Genomic DNA, 22,917 nt, shown 5'->3' with positions numbered 1-22,917 from the left:
TCCGGGGAGTGGCTGGTGGGTTTGAACCGCCAGCCATCTGGTTAGCAGGCAAGTGTCTTAGCCACTATGCTACCAGAGCTCCCAGACACTCTGGTAGATGGTTATATATATTTTATCATTCAGTCTGCACAACTGTCAGAGATGTGGGTTTCATTTTGCACACAGGGCAGCTGAGGATTACCACAGCAGGTCATTGGCTTTTCAGGCTGAAAGGCAGAAGCAATAATGCAGCCCTTGGCAGCAGGCCTGTACTCTTGACCGCCATTTTACTTCCATCCTGCATCCTCTTCTCCATCTTTCATTTAAACTGACTCTCAGCCCAGGGGTCCTTATGGCTTCCATCAGAAGATTAAGCAGCTTTATTTTCACTTTGTTTTTCTTGGTGCTGCTCTGTTCCCACTCTAGCCACTGGTGATGATGATGACTGGGATGAAGACTGGGATGACCCCAAGTCAGCGTCACCTTACTTTAAGGATTCAGAGTCTGCCGAAGCAGGCGGTGCTCAGCGAGGAATCAGCCGGGCTGGGCCGTCGTCCATGAAGCTGCCACTGAACAAGTGCGTCTGAACGGGGGAGCGGGAGCTGGGGAGCCTGACGGGTGTGGACAGACGGACAGAACACAGGGGCAGCTGGCTTCTTCCTTCTTAGAGACCTACTACCTTGTGGGTGTGATCTGATCATTTTTATTTGGGTCTTAGCTTGGAAGTTTGTTTGTTTGTTTGTTTTAAAGAATTATTTTATAAGGTTAGTAAGAGAAATATTTTTTTAATGATCTGCCAGATTGTTTTTATTACTCTGACCCTTAGCAAGTCTGTGACATGTTAATATTACAGCAGTGTTGTCACAGTGAAGCCAGTGGGAATAATAGCAACTCTCTTTCACCGTTTTTCCGACTTAAATACCACGTACCATGTGCCAAGCTTTGTGCAAAGTGGCCCGTGTACATTCTCACTTAACCCCCTGGCCCTGTGAGTGAGATACCCCAATTTTACTGTGGGAAAAGCTGAAGCTCAGAGAGGGCAAGTCACTGTCCAAACTCGCACAGGAGGCAAATAGTCTAGGCAGGACACTAGTCCCACCCCTCTGTTTCCAGGCTCTCAACTACCGTGCAAACTGTGTGTGAGGCTTTCTTCTTCTTAGGCTGAAAAAGAAAACTGTTTTCAATGGTGCTTGTAGACATACTACTTTGAAGGAAAGACTGGGAGAGAGTGGCTGCGGTCGCAGTAGGAGTCTCTGGCAGAGGTGCTGCCGGCTGTGTCTGTAGTTGATCCCAGTGTTGCTGGAAGAACATCATAGACATCCTCCATAGGAATCTCCCAGGCGTGCTTCCTGGAGTCGGCAGTTAGGTGTAAAATAGGTTCATTTTCTGGAATTGCTGCTGCTTTTCCTTGGTGTTAATCTTTGTCTGGTAGAATACTGAGAGCGTAACGTTTGATGCGTAGCTAGACACGTGGCCTTCCAGGTTGATGAACGCATGTGCTCTGTGCTGCAGGTTCTCTGTGGCGTGTTTAGTAGTGTCAGGTGATTACGTGAGTTGTCTTTTGGCCACACACGTTTTCTGCCTCCACCTATGTTTCTTTTGTGAAGGAGTTTCATCATCGTGTGCTTAGTAAAAGTAGCCATTCGTTATCACTTACCCAGTTTCTTAGAGTCAAATGAAAATTTCTCCATATTGTCAGTGGCAATGTATATTACTCTTGATTCTTTAAACCTAAGCACATAGTATATTTAAATCCCATTTAAATATGGTGCATATTTCAGCCCATTTTGAAGATGAGGAAACGGTGCCTCTTTGAGAAAAATGACCGCGTTTGAAAAGCTAGCAGCTGAGGTTGTGCTTGTGTCCTGGTCCTCGACCCCCGTTGTGGGTGCTCCCTGCTGTCCCACACCTCCGTCCTCCTCAATAACTTCTGTATGGTCCTGGGGACGTTTGATGACCTGCTGGAACCTCCGTTTCCTCATCGTACAGTGAAGAGCTTGGCTTTCATTAACAAAGGACTGGCTGCTGTAGAGTTTCATTCAAACGGGGACAGTCCTAATTTGAACCTGTATCTTTGAGGTTTCCCTTCCTTGTGGGGCTGGAAACTCAACTAATGTATAAATGAGTTAACTTAGGACAACTGTAAAATTCTTTTTGAAAATATTAACATTTTCAGCAGTTAATCCACTTTATGTGACAGCTCTGTCTCAGTCATGGAGTGAACCTTGTACCAAAAGGGAGATCAGAATTGTAAACGTGCTCCAGCACCATAGGAATCCATCTCGATATCCTCGGAGAATGGATCAGGGGCATTGTAGCACTTCAGTGAGATTAGGTGAGGGTGGGAAATGTCATTCCTGCCCCAGAACAGGGAGCTGTCACTGTGTGCAGTTTCTCAAGCTTCCCCTCACCTTTTCTACCAAAGAACCCTTTTTTAATGAGAATGTTCCAGGTTAGCCCCTTGATTTCTGAAGCATTTTATATGTTCCCAGAACCCCTGTCCGTTCTGGGAATACATAGACCTTCTCCGAGGTTCTGCTGGGCTGCTGCGGCGTGTCAGTGGCTGCCGGCCGTAGGTGGGAGAAGCTGTGTGGGACAGGCCCAGAGTGCTGAGGGATCCAGCCCAGGCCCTCTGCAGGCTCTCGGGAAGGTGACAGCAGCAGAAGGCATTTGAAGTGAGCGCACAGCTGGCTCTCTGCACCCGTCCTTCTGTTTCCCATCCTCTGGGACGGCAGCTCATACCGGTCCCATTCTTCACACCAGGAGACTTAAGCTTACAAGCTCACTGCTAAGAGTTGGAATGAGGATTCAGGCCTCCTCTTTGTTCTCTGTGGTATGAGCTGTGACTTAGAGAACGGCTTGACAGAGAACGGAGCAGAGAGGGAGTCAGTCTAGAGTGGAGGAGAAGTGCCAAGACCCGGAGCCCTGAGCCTCACAGGGGCACTTAGTACGTGAGTGAGGTTACCAGTGTGGCTGGGTTTCTGTTTTGTCAGTTTTAGAAATAAAGTTTCTTTTCTTATTTTAGGCAGTTTGCTTTCTGTGATCCCCATTTGTTTTTTCTGTTTATTGAAGAAAAAATGTCAAACCCCAAGTGCTCTTGTCTTCCTGAGCAGTGGTACTGTGATGGCTGTACAGCAAGCCCAGCTGTTGTAGAAATTCAAGAATTTCCTCTGGGGGGTTTGAATTCTGGAAGAAAGCCAGCTGATTTATTACAGGTTGGGCCTCATGGGTCAGGCTTTTTACTAAGGAACCTTCTGTCTCATAAACTGGGTCTGAAGGCACAAGGGTCCATGAACAGAGAGAGCCTCTTGGGATCACCGCGGCCTCCCAGAGCGCCCTCACTCTGAAGGGCAGCTGTAATGTGGATGCCGAAAGGCTGCTGGCTGGCTGTTGGCCAGAGCGTGGCCGCCTCAAGTGCTGGGTGTGCACCTCCTCCCAGTGAGAAGCGTTTTTCTAGTCTACCCTCCACTCCTTGTTGGCTGGTATGTTTCAGACTCAGTTAAGCAGGCAGATCACCCATAAATACCTCACCTTCTGGAATCCAACTGTCCTCTTACCAGATAAAGCTTAATTAAATGACTACTTGGCCATCGAACAGTCTGATTACATTAGGTTTCATTTACCACAGTTTCCTAGTGCTAGCACATCTGAAACACGGAACAAGGTTAAAACTGTTTTACGAAGTAATTGGGGAAGAGAGTTGTCGGTTCTTGCAGGGAAAGGTATAAAGACTTGGGCATTTGTCTTCATGATTAGGTTTCCTGGATTTGCAAAACCTGGAACGGAACAGTATTTATTGGCCAAGCAACTAGCAAAACCCAAAGAGAAGATTCCCATCATTGTAAGTTCATTCATTTTTGTTTGCTTGCTTTGTTTCTCATTAAGCTCTTTTATTATACCTTAAAGTGACAAGATTATTCATGTTTTAGGAAGTATTTGTAAATGCATTTAATGCTCCAAATAACTGACAGTATGTTAGTTAGTTTTTAGAAGTACTAAAGATAATTAGCATATATAGTAACACCTGTCATCATATTATTGTCTGTTGTTGTTGGGTGCCGTCGAGTTGGCTCTGACTCGGTGACCCTTGCGTACAACAGAATGAAACTCTGTCTGGTCGCATGCCATCCTCACAGTCCTTGCTGTTACATTGTTCAGAATTTTGTTTATTTTTAAGATAGTAGTAATTGTATGTATGCTTTTACTAATAATTTTTATTCTCTAGACTGTCTTCAAGTGTATCTGACATGTTATTTTATATCAGCCCTACATGATTAGCTGCTAAACCCAATTCCGGTATTTAGATTTCTACCCTGGCCAGGTACATGCATATTGTCAGGATAAGGTGCCTTTTTCTATATGCCAAGTGAGAATTACTCTTTTAGTAAAACAGCTCTCAGGTCAAGATAACTCACTGCTGTCCAGTCAATTCCAACTCATAGCAACCCAGTAGGCAGAGAACTGCTGCCCAGTGGGTCTCCAGGGCTGTGACCTTACAGAAGCAGACTGCCACGTCTTTCTGCCCTGGAGCAGCTGGTGGATTGGAATGACCAACTTTCTGGTTCGCAGCCGAGGACTTTAACCACTGCACCACCAGCACTCCTGTGGGTCAAGATTAGGAACTAGCAAATAAAGACTGGGGGTTAATGACATCATTAAGAATATCTATGTCTGAATAACTTGGTTATTGTACTGCGTGACACACAGGCTCTTTGGTTCCATCCCAGATTCTGATTGTGGATGGAGTTTGTGTCGGGCATGATCTAGCTGTCTGTTCCCAAATGAAGCTCTGGAAAAGAACTCCCATTGGTCTTCATAGGTTCTCAGATAAATCTGCCTGGCTGGCTGTGACCCCACTGACCACCCTGTGTCTATAAGCTGGGGGAGACCCTTCAGTCTACTCAGCTGGCCTCACATGAGGGTGGGGACGTGTCAGGTCTTAGTCTATAATCTCTGGTTCCTGAGAGACTCGCTAACCGCAGGCATGATAGTGGGATTCTTGAGTGCTCCTCCCACGTCTCCGCAAAACAGAAAGCCTGGAAACCTGCACACACAGGGCTGTGATCATGAGCCCCATTTTCCCTTCTGCCCTCGAAGCAAATCTGGAGTCGTTATCTCCTAGGGGGTTAAAGTTTATTTTAGTTTTCTTGAGACTTTTTTGTATTACACATGTAGTAGTGTTCTTTCCGTGAAATTAGAAGCAGCTTTACAGAAATAAGAGCCGTGGCCCTGCCCCTCCACTTCTTGAAGAGGACTTTGGCTCGAGCATGATAGTGGTGGAGTGAAGCCAAAGGACCCTTGCCTTTGAGTTACCCCCCAGGTCTTACATAGAATTGGGCCATGCGATCTGTAGGTAGGCCTGCCCACATGGGCTTCAGAAAAGGAATCTGAGGAGAGCCATCGAGTCTGCCAGAAACCAAGAGAAGTAGAGACCTGGCACTTCGCAGGACACAGCTTCCCATCCCACCAATAAAAGGCGGCCCTGTGAGTATTGAGCCATAGCCAGTCACAGTCACCTCTTGGCCCCAGTCACTGAGAGCAAGTTCTCCAACCACTTGCCTTACACATCCCTGCTTGGCAGCCGTCTCAGTTACCTCATGCTGCTATAACAGAAATACCACAAGTGGGTGGCTTTAAGAATCAGAAACGTGCTCTGTCACAGCTGAGGAGGCTGGAAGTCCCAGGTCTGAATCGAGAGTGTCTCCTGGTTCTAGGAGGCACCCACAGCAGGGGCCCCAGGTTCAGAGGACACGCCAGCTTCCAGCTCTTCTTTCTTGGTGGCAGTGGGTCCCACTCACTGCTCCCTTCTCTCTCCTTTTGTCTCTCGTAAGATGAAAGGTTACGCAGGCTGCAGCCCAGAGGAGCTCCCTTTGATTGGGTCAGGGCTGTCATGGGATTTGGGGTGTTGAATCCCACCCTAGCCCCCTGATGACTGGTTGGCTTATCACATCAGGTCCCATCCAGGGGCATCATTGTGTAACTGCCACATTGCATCATTACTTAAGTGCCAGACCACTGAGAATCGTGGCCCAGCCAAGTTGACACATACATGGGGGGACACAGTTCAGTCCATGATAGTAGCCTTCAGGGAATTTCCTGGATCTGGGGGAGCTGTTGGAGTTTGTTGTCGGGGGTCTTCCCTTCAGTCCCTTACTCAGCTTCTCTGGGACGGCTCACCTTCTGGCCCTAAAAGCCTCCGGAAGTTCCTCCTTTGCCCGCCCGGCTCTTTCCTGGCTCCACCTTTCAGGGGAGTGGGGGCTGGGCGTGCTTCTTCTCTCCGTTTGCGGTCTGCCTGGCCTGGAACAGGTCTCCCTTCCTTCAGCTGTCTGCGTGGTTTCCTGTATTTCTCTTTTCCTGCTGTACCCTTTCTGACTGTTTTATAAACTATTCTCACTTGTCTTAGACTCTCGGAAACTTCCCTAGAAATCATGTTCCGTTTGCAGACCACTTGTGTTTTCTTTTTTCCATCTTAATCCTGGATTGTTATAATTCACTTCAATTATTTCTCTATTCAAATTCAAGAAGATAGCATGTTCCCTGTATAACAAGGGCTCCAATGTTTTTCATAAGTTCTGTGATAAAATCTGCCCCCTCCAGTCTGCAGCTGAAGCCACGACCAGGGTTTATGAAGCCAACGATCCAGAGCCAACCCAAGGCCGCTGGTGTTGCAGGGAGAGATCTCAGGGCCTGTGCGGAGCCCCACGCATTCCCCCACATCCATGTTTCCCGCAATGCCTCCTCTTTGGCCTTGGGTGCATTTGGGAACAGGGTGGAAAGAACCAGGTTTGGGCAGCAGGTCTAATGTCACTTATAAATGCTGAACAGAAGCGGTGCACAGGCTCCAAACTCGCACACCAGCTCTCTGGTTAAAACCCCCGTTATCTCGTGCAGGCCCGAGCTGCGCCTGGGATACTGGCGTGTTCTCAGTTTGAGTTGCCACAGCTAGTGAGAGTCAGGACCTGCTGGCTTAGCTTGCTACACGGCTACAGCAAGAGCATTATGCTCTCCCAGGGGGGTTGACTCCCCACATGCCACTCTTCATATGGACCAAGTGGCAGATCCTTCCTCAGCCCAAACCACAGACTGGAAGATAACGGGGTCTGCAGTACGTAGTGCCTAGACATGTGCCCCTGGGCACAGACAGAGAAAGACAGCAGTGGAGAAGGAATGGCGGCCCTTTCTTCCCTGCTCAGGCCTTGCCCAGGTAGGGGCGACACTTGGAAAGAGGAAGTGACAGAGCCCACTGCACAGGTAGACCCTCGAGAAAGCAGCTGGCCTGGTTCTTTTGAGGCACCAGAAAGACAATTGGTACCGAGCTCGGGTCGGCCGTTTCTGTAAGAAGCTAGAGCAGTGCTATCCGAAGTAGGGTCCAAGGGCCAGCTGCCCGGCTGCACAGTCTTTGTTACCAGTTTACCAGGAGTTAAGTTCAGAAAACGAGAGTCAGTGTTTAGAAAGTTTGGCAGCCGTTTGGCATTGTCAAGACATCCAGGTGTATGATTTTATATTTTACAAAACTGTCCATCTGTGAAGGACCTGGTGGCGTGCTGCCTAAAGCCTTTTACTACTAACCAGAAGGTTGGCGGTTCAAGCCCACAAGCCACTCCACAGAAGGATTACTAGGCGATCTACTTCTGAAAGATTTACCGCCTCGGAAACTCAAAGGGGGTCTCTGTGAGTTGGAATCAACCTGATGGCAGTGAGTTTGGTTTGGTTTTTTTGGGTCCACTTGTGATCACACGGAACTTGAGAAGCACTAAGCTGGAAAGAGAAGGCGGTTCCATCCACACTCCTCTGAGGGGCAGCAGTCATCTCCTGCCCATGGGGTGGGGTGCCCCATCAGGAGAAGAAGGCTCTGCCACAGCAAATGTGTCCTTTACATGCGCCATCTGCCAGGAGCAGGGAGATTCACTCATGGAACTTCTCAAAGAGAAACCAGAGTGGCGCTCAGTGGACTCTTAGCCCTGGAAAGAGCTGTCAGCTGTGTTTCCCATTTTCCCATGTGACACAATTAACCCTTTCTGGAACATTGTGTAGGTTGGAGATTATGGCCCAATGTGGGTTTATCCTACCTCTACATTCGACTGTGTGGTAGCAGATCCCAAAAAAGGTTCCAAGATGTACGGTCTGAAGAGCTACATTGAGTATCAGTTAACACCCACTGTGAGTATCCCAACTTCCAGAGACAATCGTGCTGGCGTTGCTAGTGACAATTTACTGTTTCCTCATTTTCTACAGGTATCATTGGTAACTCTCTCTTTTCTTTCCTTTATTTTGTAGAACACTAATCGATCGGTAAACCACAGGTATAAGCACTTTGACTGGTTATATGAGCGTCTCCTGGTTAAGTTTGGGTCAGCCATTCCAATCCCTTCTCTTCCTGATAAGCAGGTCACAGGTGAGTGTGTTTAACAGAGAACCTGGGGTGACAAGTGAAAAGACCCCAGTTGAGTTATCTTGGTGTAAATCAGCCACAGCATCTTCCTAGAGGAGCAAGATGTGTGAGCTTGGGGACAGTGACTAAATCGACTCTGAGCAGGAGCCGTGGCATCTAGTGCACGTGTGTGCTGAAAGTTACCTGACGAGGCTGTTCAGTGCAGTCCTCTCTCACAGTTCTTGGGTATGTGTGTGTATCTCTGTGTTTGTGTGTCTGTCTCTGTGTGTGTGTATCTGTGTCTCGTGTTTGCGTGCATGTGTGTGTGTCTGCGTGTGTGTTTAATGTGAGCAACGTTACTGTGTTGCTATACTTTCTCCTACAAAAGAAATATGTGACTTTTAGAAATAGGTGAAAAACAGCACCTGAGAAACAAATGACCCGACATCCTGGAAGGAAAGGCTGAAGATGACCCGGTTGATGTAAACCAGGATGGTGTGGTGTCAGCTTCATCAGAAGTGTGTTGGCATCAAAAGTAGACATGCAGAGGGGTCTACAAGTTGATGTGGGAAGTTGCCAAGTTTTCTACTTAATTATTTTGTTGCCTGTTGATTTTAAACATTTCTATTTATCATTGATTATTACCTTCTCCCTCTTCTCCACCTCCACACACACACGCACACACACCCCCATGGTGAACCAGAGCACTTGTAATATGCACTTAGATAGTATTGTTCCTGTGTCAGTTTTGAGAGCTGTTTCATTGAGGGGTGTAGTGGTTTGTTTTAATCTCCAGCCTGTTGAAGAACCTGGTCTGTCAACACTCAGAGACTCAGTATGTTTGTCTTAGAATAAGAGTTTATAAAAAAAAAACTGGGCTTTATTAAAGTTTGGAAGGGGTTTTAGTTTATAGCCAGAAAAGTTTCAGATAACGGAACTGGTATGTGCAGAGAGGAATGGACCCGGGTGATGGGAAGGCTTATAGGTCAGGGCAGGGGCACATGTGAGGAGTAAAGGACTGAACGAAACCCTCTGAGCAGAACCAGGAATCGGGAAGGAGGTGTCTTTGCCCAGAGTTAGGCATTTGCTGAGAGGGTTCAGCCTCGTGCAGCAATACTGGAGAGGAACTGTTTGAGGGAGGGACTGAGTCTCGGCCGGGCAGGTCACCGTGCCGCTGTGGGCTGCCTGTGCGCTGAGTCAGGTTTGCCCCTGGATGCCGGCTGTCCTGTGTGCCTGACTCTGCATCTGTGCTTGTCCACAGGTCCTCACCAAACCCACTGCCATCAAGTCAGTGCCAGCTCACAGTGACCCTGGAGGCAGGGGAGAGCTGCCCCACGGGGCAGTCAGTCTTTATAGACACAGACCGCCCCATCTCCTATGGAGCCACTGTTGTTGTTGTTGTTATTTGCCATCGAGTCAGCCCTGACTCATAGTGACCCCTCCTTGGGTTTTCGAGGCAGTGTCACTACGGAAGTAGGACTGCCCAACCTTCCTTCCGAGGAGTGGCTGGCGGGTTTGAACCACCAGCCTTCTGGTTAGCAATCAAGTGCCTTAGGCACTATGCTACCAGAGCTCCTATGGAGCCACTAGTAGGTTCAAACCGCTGACCTTTCAGTTGGCAGCTGAGCGCTTAACAGCTGTACCACTAGAGCTCCTTTGAATCCTCACAGGGAAGTATTTCCATCTTCCCATTATACGTAAGGAAGCTGAAATGCAGGGGAGTTACACAGGCTCTGCTCAGTGTAGCTAGCAAAGGAATTCAGATTGATTTCCAAAGCTTGTGCCATTGACATTGCGTGGACCAGCTCTTCTGCAGCTGGGATTATAGCCCTGGAATGAGAATGTTACTTTCCTTAAAACCTTACTTTGTTTTATGTTTTCCCTGTACTTTTTTGGAGATGGAAACTTTTGTTTTTAAGGAAGTTGTTCTGAAAAGTGTTTGAATATTTCAAGCAGCCCCAGCGTGATGACCAGGGAACGCAGTGCAGGTAGAGTCGCATGTGCCGTCAGCCTCACGGGCGACACTTGGCAGCCTCCAGGGGAGCCGGGCAGTCGCCAGAGAGCTGTCCTCAGGGCAGCCCGGTGGGCTGTAGTACTGCTTCCTCCCCCTAGTTCCGCACCCAGTTCACAGAGTCGCTGCCCCGCTTCTTGTCATCCCTAATGCTTTGAATCACAGCTCCTTTTTAAACATGTAGGTTTCTCAGTTAGCCCAAGCAACTGGTGCACCATGCGGTCCTCAGCCTGTACAACTATGAGACCAGAAGAACTAGATGGTGCCTGGCTACCACCATCAACCACTTGGACAGGGATCTATGTAGGAGATAGAGAGGGAGAACAATGTGGAACAAAACTCAAGATCATTTGAGAGGGAAAAAAAAAAAGGGACCAGGTTTGCTGGTCTGATAGAGCCTGATGGAACCCCTCAGACTATGGCCCCTAGCTGCCCTTCAGGTCTGGAACTGAACCCACACCTGTGGCTTCCAGCCAAACAAAAGACAGGCATATGAGCTGAACATTTACACTAGGTAGATAAACTCCTTGGAGAGATCAGTCATGGGAGAATAGAAGGGCTGTGTTTGCCCAGGGTAATAGCTCTGGGGGCAGGAGTGCATGGAGGGAAGGACACAGAAAAGAGGTAACTATGGGGAGGAAGTGGGAGGGGAGCTGCTGCATTGTGGGAAACTGCAGTCAGTGTCAAGAGACAAAGTGTGTGAGCTGCTGTATAGAAAGCGAATATGCTCTGTAAACTGTCATCCAAATTACAATAAAAATTGAAAAATAAATGAATAAAAACATTCCATTTTAATAACAACAGAAAAAGAGAGGTTTCTTCCTATGAAAACTTCAGCTCTTTTTCTTCTTCTTTCAAATGCCAGTGTTTCCTTGAATTTTATACTCTGCTTTGGCAACTTGCCCCACCTAAAGGGACTCATGAACTGGTCGAGAGTTGCAGGGATTTAAAAATACCTGTTCGGCTTTATAGGCATTGTTTATTCTCAATCAAATAATGCAGTGTTGCTGCAGTGCATCACAGGGTTGGTTTTAAAAAATCAAATGTCAGGCATGAAGCCAGGAGTGTCAAGAAAGGCAGGAAAGCACCAGCCCCCTGTCTGAAGAAAGCTGGGCTTTGGTTCAGGGCTGGGATGTGGGTCCGGGGAGCCGAGAGGCGCGAAGTGACTTTACTTCCCCTTCTCTGTTGTCTGTGTCCTGCCCCTGAGGTTCACAAGATCGTTACTGTGTTGAGACTCATGGAGGGAAAAAAAAAGTAACCAGGTAGATGGTGGTGTCATGTTTCAGAAACGTTGGTAATTAGTCCATGAAGAACTTAACAGGTCACATTTTTTGTTTATAGATTTTGTTCCTTTTGACATAATACTGAATGAATTTGGTTTTCATTCCTGAGTTGTGCCAAACTGGAATATTCATGTAGTAGTGAAAGCTGTGGGCAGCCCTGGCGGCACACGGGTGAAGCACTGGGCTGCTAACCGGAGGCTGCAGTTTGAACCCACCAGCCACTCTGTGGGAGGAAAGGCCTGGTGATCAGCTCCCATACAGATGACAGCCTTTAAACCCGGTGATGCGATTCTGCTCTCTTCAGTAGGGTTGCTGAGGGTCAGGATCAACTGAACGGTACACAGCAATAACTGAAACCTGTAAGGAAGGATCATTGAGAATGAGGGCGTGGAAGCCCCTCCCCTTTTTTTAAATCCACTGGACCCCAGTGTGGAAATCGTAATCAACATAGGGTAACGTCTGAGGACAGAGTTTGGAGATGAATCGCTATGTCAGAAAAATGTTCAGGAGGACAGTTTTTCAGTAAGATAAGAACCATTATGTTTCAACCAGTGATCAGATGACAAACTCGGTGTAATTCACTAGTAGCAGGGAATTCCTTTTAGCCCAAGTCCATGCTGACTTGGTCTTTTCTGTCCTGGAGAAGTGGGAGCATCTTTTCCAAGGATAAATAAGACTTTGTTTCTGCATTAGTTCAGTTTATGTCTCATTTCATCTCTACTCAAAAAGTGGAACAGTTGAAAGTCTACAGGAAGTATCTAGAACCATTGTTGTTCAGGTTCAAGTCTGTCTGGCTCTTCTGTTGAAAGACTTCACCTTGTTTCTGCCCATAATTTCTAAAGGAAGATCTAGGCTGTGTTTTAAAAATGTCATTTTAAAATTTCTGTACAGTTTGTACAATCACTCTTTGATGAGTTGTTTTGCTACTTTAAATGTTCTTTCTATCTGTCTCTTTCAGCAGTTTGATTCTGCTGTGTCTACTGGGGACTGCTTTGTGTTGATCCTGCTTGTAGTGTGGTGAGCTTTCTTGCAGGTGCCGACTCAGGTCACCCATCCCATCGGGAAGATTTTGGCTGTTAGGTCTTGAGACACTTTTCCGCTCTCCTGGGAAATCCCGCTCCAAGGGTGCAGATGGCTGATAAGCTCTGCTCCTTTCATTTCAGAACTTTTCTCTGTTCTTCAGGTAACTCCTGTTGATGGAACTTCAAATATGCCGGTGTTTTCTTCCATCTTGAATCTGCTGAGCCACTGCTGTGAATTTTTTGTTACTGTGTTTTTCAACTCTAGACTTGCCATGTGTTTCTTTTCTATCGTTTCTGCCTCTTTGAGAATCTCTGTGTTGAGTCCTTGTTATATTTTTCCATAAGTTTTAAAACCTGGTTCCTTAGGTCTTTGAACACATTTATAGTAGTTGTTCGGTCTGGTGCATTCAGCATCTGGGGGCAGTCAGCCTTCTGAGTGTTTCCAGGGGTTTGGGAATATGGGAGCTGGAATAACGAGGAGGGACCGTTGTTGGTTTCTGGGGACACGATTGCTGATTTCTTGACTGTAGCCAGAATCCTCGCTCCAGAAGCCTCTGAACTGGTAGAAATTTTTGTCTCTTAGACTTGTAGAAATTAGAAATTCTCTGTGTCCCCTTGTTATCTGATATGCACGGTAAGCTGATTTTCCACTTTCAAAGCAGAAACTATACTAGTTAAGTGCTAGTCTAGTATGCTCTTGAGTTCTGCTGCATTTTTGGTATTGCGATCGTGAAAAAAACCTGTTTTCTTACTTTCATGTTAAGTAACTTGAAAAGCAAAAGAGAGAGGGCAAAGAGGCTACAGCCCTGAACCACTTTTCATGAATACTGAGTCTGAATTTGTAGCTTTGTAAATTCTCTTGTCCTCAGATACATTTTTACAAATAGGACAATTTCCTACAAGACAGGATTTAGGTGTTAACTTCCACTTTCTCACCTACTCCCTTCTTTCCCACAGGGCTTTGTGTGGCTACCCACAAAGAGCATAATGCTAATCTGTAAGGAAATCCATGTTGAGATAAGATTTACTTTGAGTGCTCTAGGGACGTGAAGAAAATGCACTTGGAGGCTGTGATTATTTTCATAAAAAGAGTCATAGCTGTCTTAAATTAGGCTTTCAGTTTTGAAAGCTGAGAGGTCTGTTGCATCCTCTAGTGGCGGTGGAGCATTCGGTATGTGGCATGTGGAGGTTAGTCAAAAGCCACCACAATTCAGCTTTGATTGATTAGTTTTCTGTGAAGCAGCCATAGACAAGAAATGGCTTTTCACTTGTAATAGTAGTTCATTTTGGACACAGTTGTAGTTACTCTTGCCTTGTCGCCTGCAGGCCGCTTTGAAGAGGAATTCATCAAAATGCGCATGGAGAGGCTCCAGGCCTGGATGACCAGGATGTGCCGGCATCCTGTCATCGCAGAGAGCGAGGTTTTCCAGCAGTTCCTCAACTTCCGTGATGAGAAGGTAGGACGTTTACGGTGGTGGGCATGGAGGACAGGAAGGGGCATCGGATTCACACTGAACTCCTTCTGAATGGACCTAAAGTCATGAGGGTTCGCTGCTTATATCTCATTTCCTCCAAGACAGTGAGAAGATCGAAACCTCATCCCAGCTAAGGCTATTACTCATGATACAGGGATCAGGGTGTACAGAACTGCCTGTCCCCATGGGTCCCACGAACTGGGGGGGGGGAGTAGGGGTGAGGAGGCGTGACTTTGCCCAGGTGGGCAGGGGTGAGGAGGTGTGACTTGGCCCAGGTGGGCGGGGGTGAGGAGGCATGACTTGGCCCAGGTGGGCAGGGGTGAGGAGGTGTGAGGATGAATTTGTTCCTCCATGCTTTAGTAACATGGATCCCGGACCATGCAGGATGTTGTCTGGGTGAAGGGAGGGGACAGAGTGACCAGCTTCTCTTGGGACCATACTGCAGCCCTACAGTCTTCTGGCCTCGTGATAGGGAGAGTAGACTGAGCGGCCAGCCACTCTTCTCAGAGCCAAAGTGCTGTTCCCTGACCCTGTCGGTGGTTACCTGCCAGGAATCAGCTGCCCTTCTTAAGATCTAGAGGGAAGCCATCTGCTTGTAATTCCTTAATGTCTGCTTTGGGAAGAGTACCCTTTTACTGGGAGCTCTGGTAGCATAGTGGCTAAGACACTTGCCTGCTAACCAGACGGCTGGCGGTTCAAACCCACCAGCCACTCCTCGGAAGGAAGGTTGGGCAATCCTACTTCCGTAGTGATACTGCCTCGGAAACCCAAGGAGGGGTCGCTATGAGTCCGGGCCGACTCGACGGCACATAACAACAACAACAACAACACTCTTTTACTGGACTCTTTATCCTTTCATTTACTGAAGGTATCACATAATTTCTCTCCTTCCATGACAAATACTAATTATTTTAGAAAACACTTGAAAGAAAAAAAGCACGAGTTGGCTTGGAAGCCAGTTGTTGTTCGGTGCCGTCACCTCACAGCGATGCTGTGGACGGCAGAAGGAAGCACCGCCCGGTCCTGCACCGGCCGCACAGTCCTGTTGTGCCTGAGCCTGTCGCTGCAGCCACTGTGCCAGTCTGTCTCGTTGAGGACCTTCCCTTTACTCGAAGCCAGCGGCAGGGTGCTAGATAGGTTATGATCCTGGGAAATAATCCTAAGGTTACTTTTGGCTTTAATCGAATAATAGAACATTGTACATATCTTACTGACATTTTCAAGCAGAGGTTTACTAGCTGAGCATCTCAGTAGTACGTCTGTCCTGTTAAAGTAAAAATGTTCATAAAGATGAAGGACGTATGCATACACTTGTCACATAGGGCTGATTTTCAGTCGTTTCCAGAGTGGGAGGCTCATTTGGAAGTTCTGTGTGTGACGGGGTAGGAGTTGGGAGGCCTGAGGGCCTCGGCAGTTCCCTGTGCACCTGTGTCTGTCACAGGCCTCGCCTTGAGGCCGCTCTGGAGGAGCCCCCTTCTGCACCTGTGTCTGTCCCCACGGCCTCTGTTGAGAGGTGTTGTCGAGTCACAGTGTGGCACAGAGCAGCAGAGCAGGGAAGCCACATTCTTGCCTGGGGTGGGCTCTGTACGGAACCCAGTTTTTTCACTTTGCAGTTGCAAAAGTAAATGGATGTCACACAGCCACATTCACCTGCTGCTACTGGTTACCCGAGACTTGAACAAGGGCTTGTTCAGGTGCTTTGCCAGATATGTCGAGTGCGGTGTACGAATACTGAGAAATCTAGACCCGCTCATGTTTTCCGATGACTGTCCTTCCAACCTTGATGAGCTTACAGTAAGCTTGAGGAGAAATAAGACTCCTAGAGAAGTGGCTGTGCTTAGTTACTATTATTCTGTTAGGAGTGATATTGGTGGAATGGTTGTTTAAAAACATGTTCTTACCCGTTGAAGAAGCATAATGAAATATTTACAGGCAAAAATGATAAGCTGTCTGAGATTTCCTTTAAAATAGGCAAAAAAAGAAAGGAATATAGAAAAATAAAGAAAGCAAGATTGGTAGATGTTGGTAACTGTCGAAGCTGAGCCTGTAGGGTTTGTTTTACTTTCCTCTTTTTGTGTGTGTTTGAAAGTGCTGTTATGTATGTTTAATAGTCAACTCCAGGTAGTTAACATGTGTAAACGGGACAGGCAGGATGGTGAAGCTTCTAGTGGATAGCCTAGAAGTCTGCGTGCTCAGTGGGGAAGGAGTTCCTAAATAGGCACAGAAGGGCTCGCCATGAAGGAGATACAGTTGCCCAGGAGATGTGATCCTGTGTGTGGCAAAAGAAAGTATCTAATGACCAACAAATCATAAACATACTTAATCTCATTAGTAATCAAGCAAATGCAAATTTTGAACCACAGGGAGATAGCACACACACTTACCATAATGGCTGAATTTAGACTGTACCCAGTGTCGTTATGGTAATGGGAACAGCTGCTGGTCTGCCCGCTCCTGGCAGGAGTGACAAGTGGAAAGATTTTGGAAACAGCCTGGCATTCTCTCCTAGAGAGCTCCCTCCTTAGTACAGACCGAATAGCCACATGTCCACATGTACTGGAAAATGCAACCTGGCAGCTTTGTTCATAGCCCAGCGAGGAGGAGGGCTTCCAGTAGTAGAATGGGTACAGAAATTGAGGAATACTCATGCGGTGGAATATTATATAGTAATGAAAAGGAGTGAACCGTAACTACACACAACATTGTGGATCTATCTCATAAGCATAAGGATGAGTGAAAGAAGCCATAAAATAATGAAGGTATGAAAGAAAGCACACTATGTACTTCCTTTGTACAGCATCAGAAAACTAGCAGTAGGTTCAGGCATGCGTGCTTAGGTGATTAAACCTAAAGAAAGGCCAGAAATGATTACCACCAAAGAAAGGGTAGGTTCCCTGTGTGGCAGGGGACAGAGGGGCTGGGAGGGGGCTTTTCTCCTTTTCGGCCTGGGTGGTAGTCATTGCACAGGTTCGCACTTTGTGAGACTTGATCACGGAGCATATTTTTGTTTTGCGTACCGTGTGTGTGTGTGTGTGTGTGTTAGTTATGTAACCCACACATACACACTGCTGACAAATGGATTCTGACTCATAATGATCCTAGAGGACAGAGTAGAACTGCCTTACAGGGTTTCCAGGGCTGTAAATCTTTACAGAAGCAAACTGCCTTATCTGTCTCCTGAGGAGTAACTGGTAGATTTGCACTCCCTGCATTTCAGTTAGCTGCTGAGTGTTTTAACCACTACACCACCAGCTTACAATAAAGTTTCTCCAATTGCTTATAATGTTGGTTCCTATCATGTATTTTAGAAAAGCTTTAACCTTTTTGGGGAAACAGTTAACCTAAAAAATCAAGGTGTACTTTGCCAAAATCCATAGCCTGCATTTATATTGGTGGCCATCTGGAAAAGCAGTCAGCTCCCCTCCCCTCCCAAAGACGTGGTTGCGCCAGGGCTGTTTGGCCAACGATTCCATGTGAGAGACATACAGGCATTTGGCACAGGCTGCAGGAGGAAGTGGCAGGGGGGCTGCTTCCTGACGGTTACAGAGGTACAGATAACAGGGAGCCGAGTCTATTAAGGAATCTTGCGAGGCTGGGCCACTCTGCTGTCCAGTTGAACACGGTGTTGTTCTTCCTGCAGGAGTGGAAAACCGGGAAGAGGAAGGCTGAGAAAGACGAGCTGGTGGGAGTCCTGATCTTCTCCACCATGGAACCAGAGGCACCCGACCTGGACTTGCTGGAAATGTAAGAGGTTCTGCCTAGGTGCCGCCTCCTTGGCAGGCAGATGTTGGCCAGCGTGGCCACAGCTGGAGTTCACATTGACTGAGACTGATGAGAGCATTAGGGTTTTCAGTCAGAAGGCAAGGTGGGCAGGCAGCATGTGTGCACGGACCAGGATGTGGGATCGCAGTCTGCTGCTTTTCACCTTGAAGTTCCTAGCTGACTCCCAGTCAGCTGTGAGGAAGCCAGGTGTTAGCAGCCAGCAGACGTCACGTGGTGGTCGACCATGCAGGCATCCCTGGGTGTCTCCTTGAAGGAACGGTCTCTGTAACCTGCTTTCCCTGAATGTTTTGATCTCTTGTTATGAAATACAGGCTCAGTTGAAAATTGGGAGTAACTTCTTTTCTATGTAAGCACTAATAAGAAACTTTGGCATTTTCAATTTTATGAAGCTTTTTTCTTAACATAAAATCATTGCTAATATATTACCAAAAATACAAACAAGGAAAAACACACAAACACACATACAATCCTCCCACAACCCAGAGAAAGTCAATGTTAGTATGTTGGGTATTGGCTTCCCCACCCTCCTCTGTATGAACATACCTGTAAGAAACATTACTACATCACTCAAAGTCGTGGTATCACTTAGTATCACTTAGTGATGGCAGTGAATCCAGGTTGTGGTGTATGATTCCATGAAGAAGAACTTGTTGGAATGAATGAACAGCCCCCATGAACAACCCATGGTACTGTTTTATAGCCACAATTGATGATACTTCGAGTGACTGGAATTACAGTAAATAAGAAATTCACCAAATGGTACTTTTGTTTACTTTAGAAAAAGTTTAGTTAAAATTCACAAGAAATTGAAGAGGAAGCGAAGTTAAAAAAATATAAATGATGGGCTTTTCAGTAGTTCTCTAAAACACTGGAGTCAAGCCCGTTTTTAAAACCTATTTAGTGAAAGAAAGGGTAGTTGTTAAAATGCACGGAAGCAAGAGCTGCAGTCACGTTTGGGGCGAGTTGACCCAACCACCGGAATGTTTGTCCAGTCGGTGGGTGGCAGCCCCGGCCCTGCCTTCTGCGTGAATGACAGGCTGTCTTGCCCACAGAGAGCAGAAGTGTGATGCCGTTGGGAAGTTCACCAAAGCCATGGACGACGGCGTGAAGGAGCTGCTGACCGTGGGCCAGGAGCACTGGAAGCGGTGCACAGGACGTGAGTCGCTCCTACAGCCGCCAGGGCTCTGCAGGGGCTATGAGCTCTCCTCCCACTTCCTCCCCAGAGTTACCTCTTCCCTGTGTCCTTCCCTCCATGCACTTCTGTCCCCTGGGCTTTCTCGTGTAAATGTTCAGCTAATATGCCTGTTGTTTGGCTGGAAGCCCCAGGTGTAGGTTCAATTCTAGACCTGAAGGGCAGCTAGGGGCCATGATCTCAGTGGTTCCATCAGGCTCTATCAGACCAGCAAACCTGTCCTTTTTTTTTTTCCCTCAGGTGATTCTGTTTTGTTCCACATTGTTCTTCTCCTCTATCCAGGCTCTCCCTCCGAGTGGTTGACAGTGGTAGCCGGGCACCGTCTAGTTCTTCTGGTCTCATGGCCGCATAGGCTAAGGATCACATGGTGTACCAGTTGCTTGGACTAATTATTTCATGTGTCTTTGGTTTTCTTCATTCTTTTTTGCTCTGGACAAGGAGAGACCCATCATTGCATCTAGGTGGCTGCTTGCAAGCTTTTAAGATCCCAGTCGCTACTCGCCAAAGTGGCACTATGTTTTGTGTAGTATGTTATGCCAGTTGAGCTTGATGTCCCCTGCGCCTATGGTCCTGAGCCCACAGGTCCCACTACTCGCTCCCTCTGGGTGGCTGGCTATGCCCAAGAAGTGACTACAACCTTATCCCTTGTCAGCGCTACTATACACCTGGGAATTCTTACAGAACATATCAATACACTTGTAGAAACGTTGTCTGCCAACCCTATACATGATCTTGGGCACACTCCCCTCTGCATAGACATTGAAATCTGCGTGCTTTTTGAAAACTCCTGCTTTTTTATTCTTAAAAATACTTAATTTTTAAAAAATACATTTTATTGAAATATAATTTATGTACAGTAAAATACACTGAACTGAAGTAACATGGGTCAGTGCATCTTAAAAATGTTTTAAATGAGTACAAAGCTTACAATCATGTTTTAAGGATATCACAAAAATCTAGGCTTATGATTTCTTTTGAAGAATTAAATCCCTTAAGTGTACATCTGATCAACTCTGTGTCCTATATAATCCCTAAGACCAAATTCATAAACTAGAGAATATTGGCTTAAGGCCACCTTTCTGTGGGGAGGAGAGTGTCTAAGACACTTTGCTTAGGATTTGATTCAGGCATATCCTCTTTCTCCTTTTGGTTCACAGAGTACTTAAAAATCCCTAATTGGCATAGTGAAAACTAGCATATTCTGTGTGGTGAAACACATGGCCGATGTTTCTCACTCTAGGTGTTCAGGCAGTAGGTCCAGTCCAGGAGAGTAAACCTTTTGCTAAATTAAAGGAGTTAAAGTTCACTGTCTGGAACTTCAGAGCACCTAAAGGGATCCGTTTGCCCCTCTGTCCACCTTCACTGACCACGTCATGCGTCTAACAGTCATTTTTGCATCACTCTTTTCCTAAAGAGTAGAGACTCTTAAATCACTTCAAATTCTTGGATGATAGAGATCATCAGCTTTTGGAGAGCAGTTGAGTCGTGTCTCTGTTTGCTGAGAGGGTTAACCATGCCTTCCTTTTTCTCTTCCAGCCTTGCCCAAGGAGTATCAGAAGATAGGCAAGGCCTTGCAGAGCTTGGCCGCCGTGTTCAGCTCTAGCGGTTATCAAGGTAGGTCTCTGCTCCTTCTGTCTGTGGGCCGGGACTGTCTTGACCAGACCTGCCCACCTCCTCGCGCTCTAACAAACCGACGCTGACTACAGTGTAGCTACTTGGTCCTGGTGGGCAATGGGCTGGTCTGCTGCCCGCTCAGGACCACCACAGCTTCTTCCTGCTTTTCCCAGGGCCCTTGTGGTTTGTGTTGTCATGCAGGCTTGTTTGCCTTCTTTGCTGTCAGCTAGGCTCCTTGGTTTGTGTTCTAACACAATGCAACACTGTTGCAGCAGCTCTGTCCGCTACATTCCCCCCTTGCTTTCCTCTTTCCGCCCAGCTGGGCGAGGAATATCTGGTTGTGCAGGCCAGCTTGCACCAAGTTCACTTGGAAAAATGTTTGACCAAGTGAAAAATACGTGTGCATTTGCACATCTGTGCAAAGCTGCTAATTAACTGTGTCTGACTCAGGCCATAACCGTGTCTCTCACCTGTGCTGTGGTGAGGTGGAGTATTAGGCTTCGTGGCACATGTGTGTTGGCAGCACCTGACAGTGCTTTAGCTGCTCTGCCTCCACATGGTAGTTCGTGCTTCCTCAGTCTGGCTCGCGGAGCAGGTGAGAGGCGAAAGCCTTTGTCAGGTGGATGGTACTGATCGGAGCATCCCTGCCGCTTGCAGAGAAGACAGAGTTTGTACTTTCACCAGGGTGTTTATCCTGATACCCAGGGAAGACAGGTCTTTGGATTTAAGTTTCTGAGTACTCAAGGCACCCGAAGTTAGACACCAACCAGACTATCAGGTTTGGGCTCGTGTATCTGAGTGTTTCTCATTGGCCTGGCTTTACTGTGTCTTATTACGAATTGTCCCTTTCAGACTGGAAGCAAGCTTTAAAATTTCATTAGTCTGACCCCTTCATTTTCAAAACAGGGAACCTGAGGTCTAGAAAAATCAGCAACAAAAACTGTTAAAAACAATTGCTTTCAGTAATCATAGAGTCATCAGTATAATATTGGTGTTGTTATTCTAAGCCTATTTTAGGTATTGGATAAAGCAAATAATTATTTGTTAGTGTTGTTAACAACTAAGATTTTTTAGAATAAAAAGATATACATAAAAATAAAGAAATTAAAAATAATTCATAGTCTACTGAGAGCTCTGGTGGCATAGTGCCTAAGGCATTTGACTGCTGACCAGAAGGCTGGCGGTTCAAACCCACCAGCCACTCCTCGGAAGGAAGATTGAGCAATCTACTTCCATAGAGATACTGCCTCGGAAACCCAAGAAGGGGTCACTGTGAGTCGGATGCAACTCAACGGCAGCGAGTTTGGTTTTTTGCTTTTAGTTCTCTACTTGAATTAGAAACACCAGTAGATGAGAAAACTTGTTAGATGTTTTCCTCTTCTAAGAAAAAGTATGATTTGCCTGCTCTGTCCATGGAAAAGGCTCAGCAGCACCTCCTGAGTCCCACGTCCGTAGCAGGAAGCAGCCCTGGCACCACCCAGGTGGGGAGTCTTGGCACTGTTTCCCACCAAGAGGAAGCCAGGCCCCCCGAGGTTACGTCAGAGGAACTTGGGCTCCAGCTGGAAGAGCCTTCTCCTGGCCCATGAGGAGGACATGTGTGTGTTCTATGTATATGTGTTATTACTACATTTATGATTTCCTATAATATTCCCACAACGTGTTACTGTAATATACAAGTTGCTCAAGTTGCTGTGGAGTGACATGCATCAGATGTCTTTACATCCAGAGTTGCAGTGATTCTTTAAAAACCTCATCTCAGTCATTCTAGAGGTTGCTGGGGACTCGTCCTGCTCACAGTAAACAAAGAGGAAGACTCGAGCATGTCACCTGCCTTTCCTGTTCACATTACACCTCAGGGCGACCAAACCGTTGCTAAAGGAAGTGTGGTAGCTGATGAACAAGAATGCTGGAAATAGGACAGCAGTGCGTTGCAGACCCCTACCAGCATACAAGATGTAGGCAGGGGTCGTCAGGGCTTCTAGCGTCGTAACAAAGAACTGGGCATGGTGCCTTCTGAATGTGATGGAGCTCCAGACCTATGACATGTTTAAAGTCCAGGGCACAGAGGAATGTGCAAGATACCACCCCAGAGTGTGGGTACCCAGGCACGAGACCGCAGAGGGACACGTCAGATACCACCCGACTGTGGGTACCCAGGCACGAGACCGCAGAGGGACACGTCAGATA

At 47.0% G+C, this 22,917-nt stretch overlaps 1 protein-coding gene across 1 annotated transcript in view; it reads left to right on the top strand.

The window, feature by feature from the left end:
• SNX9 (sorting nexin 9) overlaps positions 1–22,917 on the top strand; it is a 63,025-nt gene that overhangs the window by 27,293 nt on the left and 12,815 nt on the right. Inside the window, exons 6-13 of the mRNA XM_042781578.1 lie at positions 406–556; positions 3,736–3,820; positions 8,014–8,139; positions 8,257–8,374; positions 13,993–14,123; positions 17,782–17,885; positions 18,977–19,080; positions 20,653–20,730. Coding sequence (XP_042637512.1) covers positions 406–556; positions 3,736–3,820; positions 8,014–8,139; positions 8,257–8,374; positions 13,993–14,123; positions 17,782–17,885; positions 18,977–19,080; positions 20,653–20,730 — 897 coding nt within the window. The remainder of the gene's footprint in view (positions 1–405; positions 557–3,735; positions 3,821–8,013; positions 8,140–8,256; positions 8,375–13,992; positions 14,124–17,781; positions 17,886–18,976; positions 19,081–20,652; positions 20,731–22,917) is intronic.

This window comes from Orycteropus afer, unplaced genomic scaffold, assembly GCF_000298275.1.
Source record: "Orycteropus afer afer isolate SDZICR_OR568_19922 unplaced genomic scaffold, OryAfe1.0 scaffold00135, whole genome shotgun sequence".
Classification (NCBI taxonomy): domain Eukaryota; kingdom Metazoa; phylum Chordata; class Mammalia; order Tubulidentata; family Orycteropodidae; genus Orycteropus; species Orycteropus afer.
Note: the sequence above shows the minus strand (reverse complement) of the source record. Positions and strands in the feature narration are given on the sequence as shown.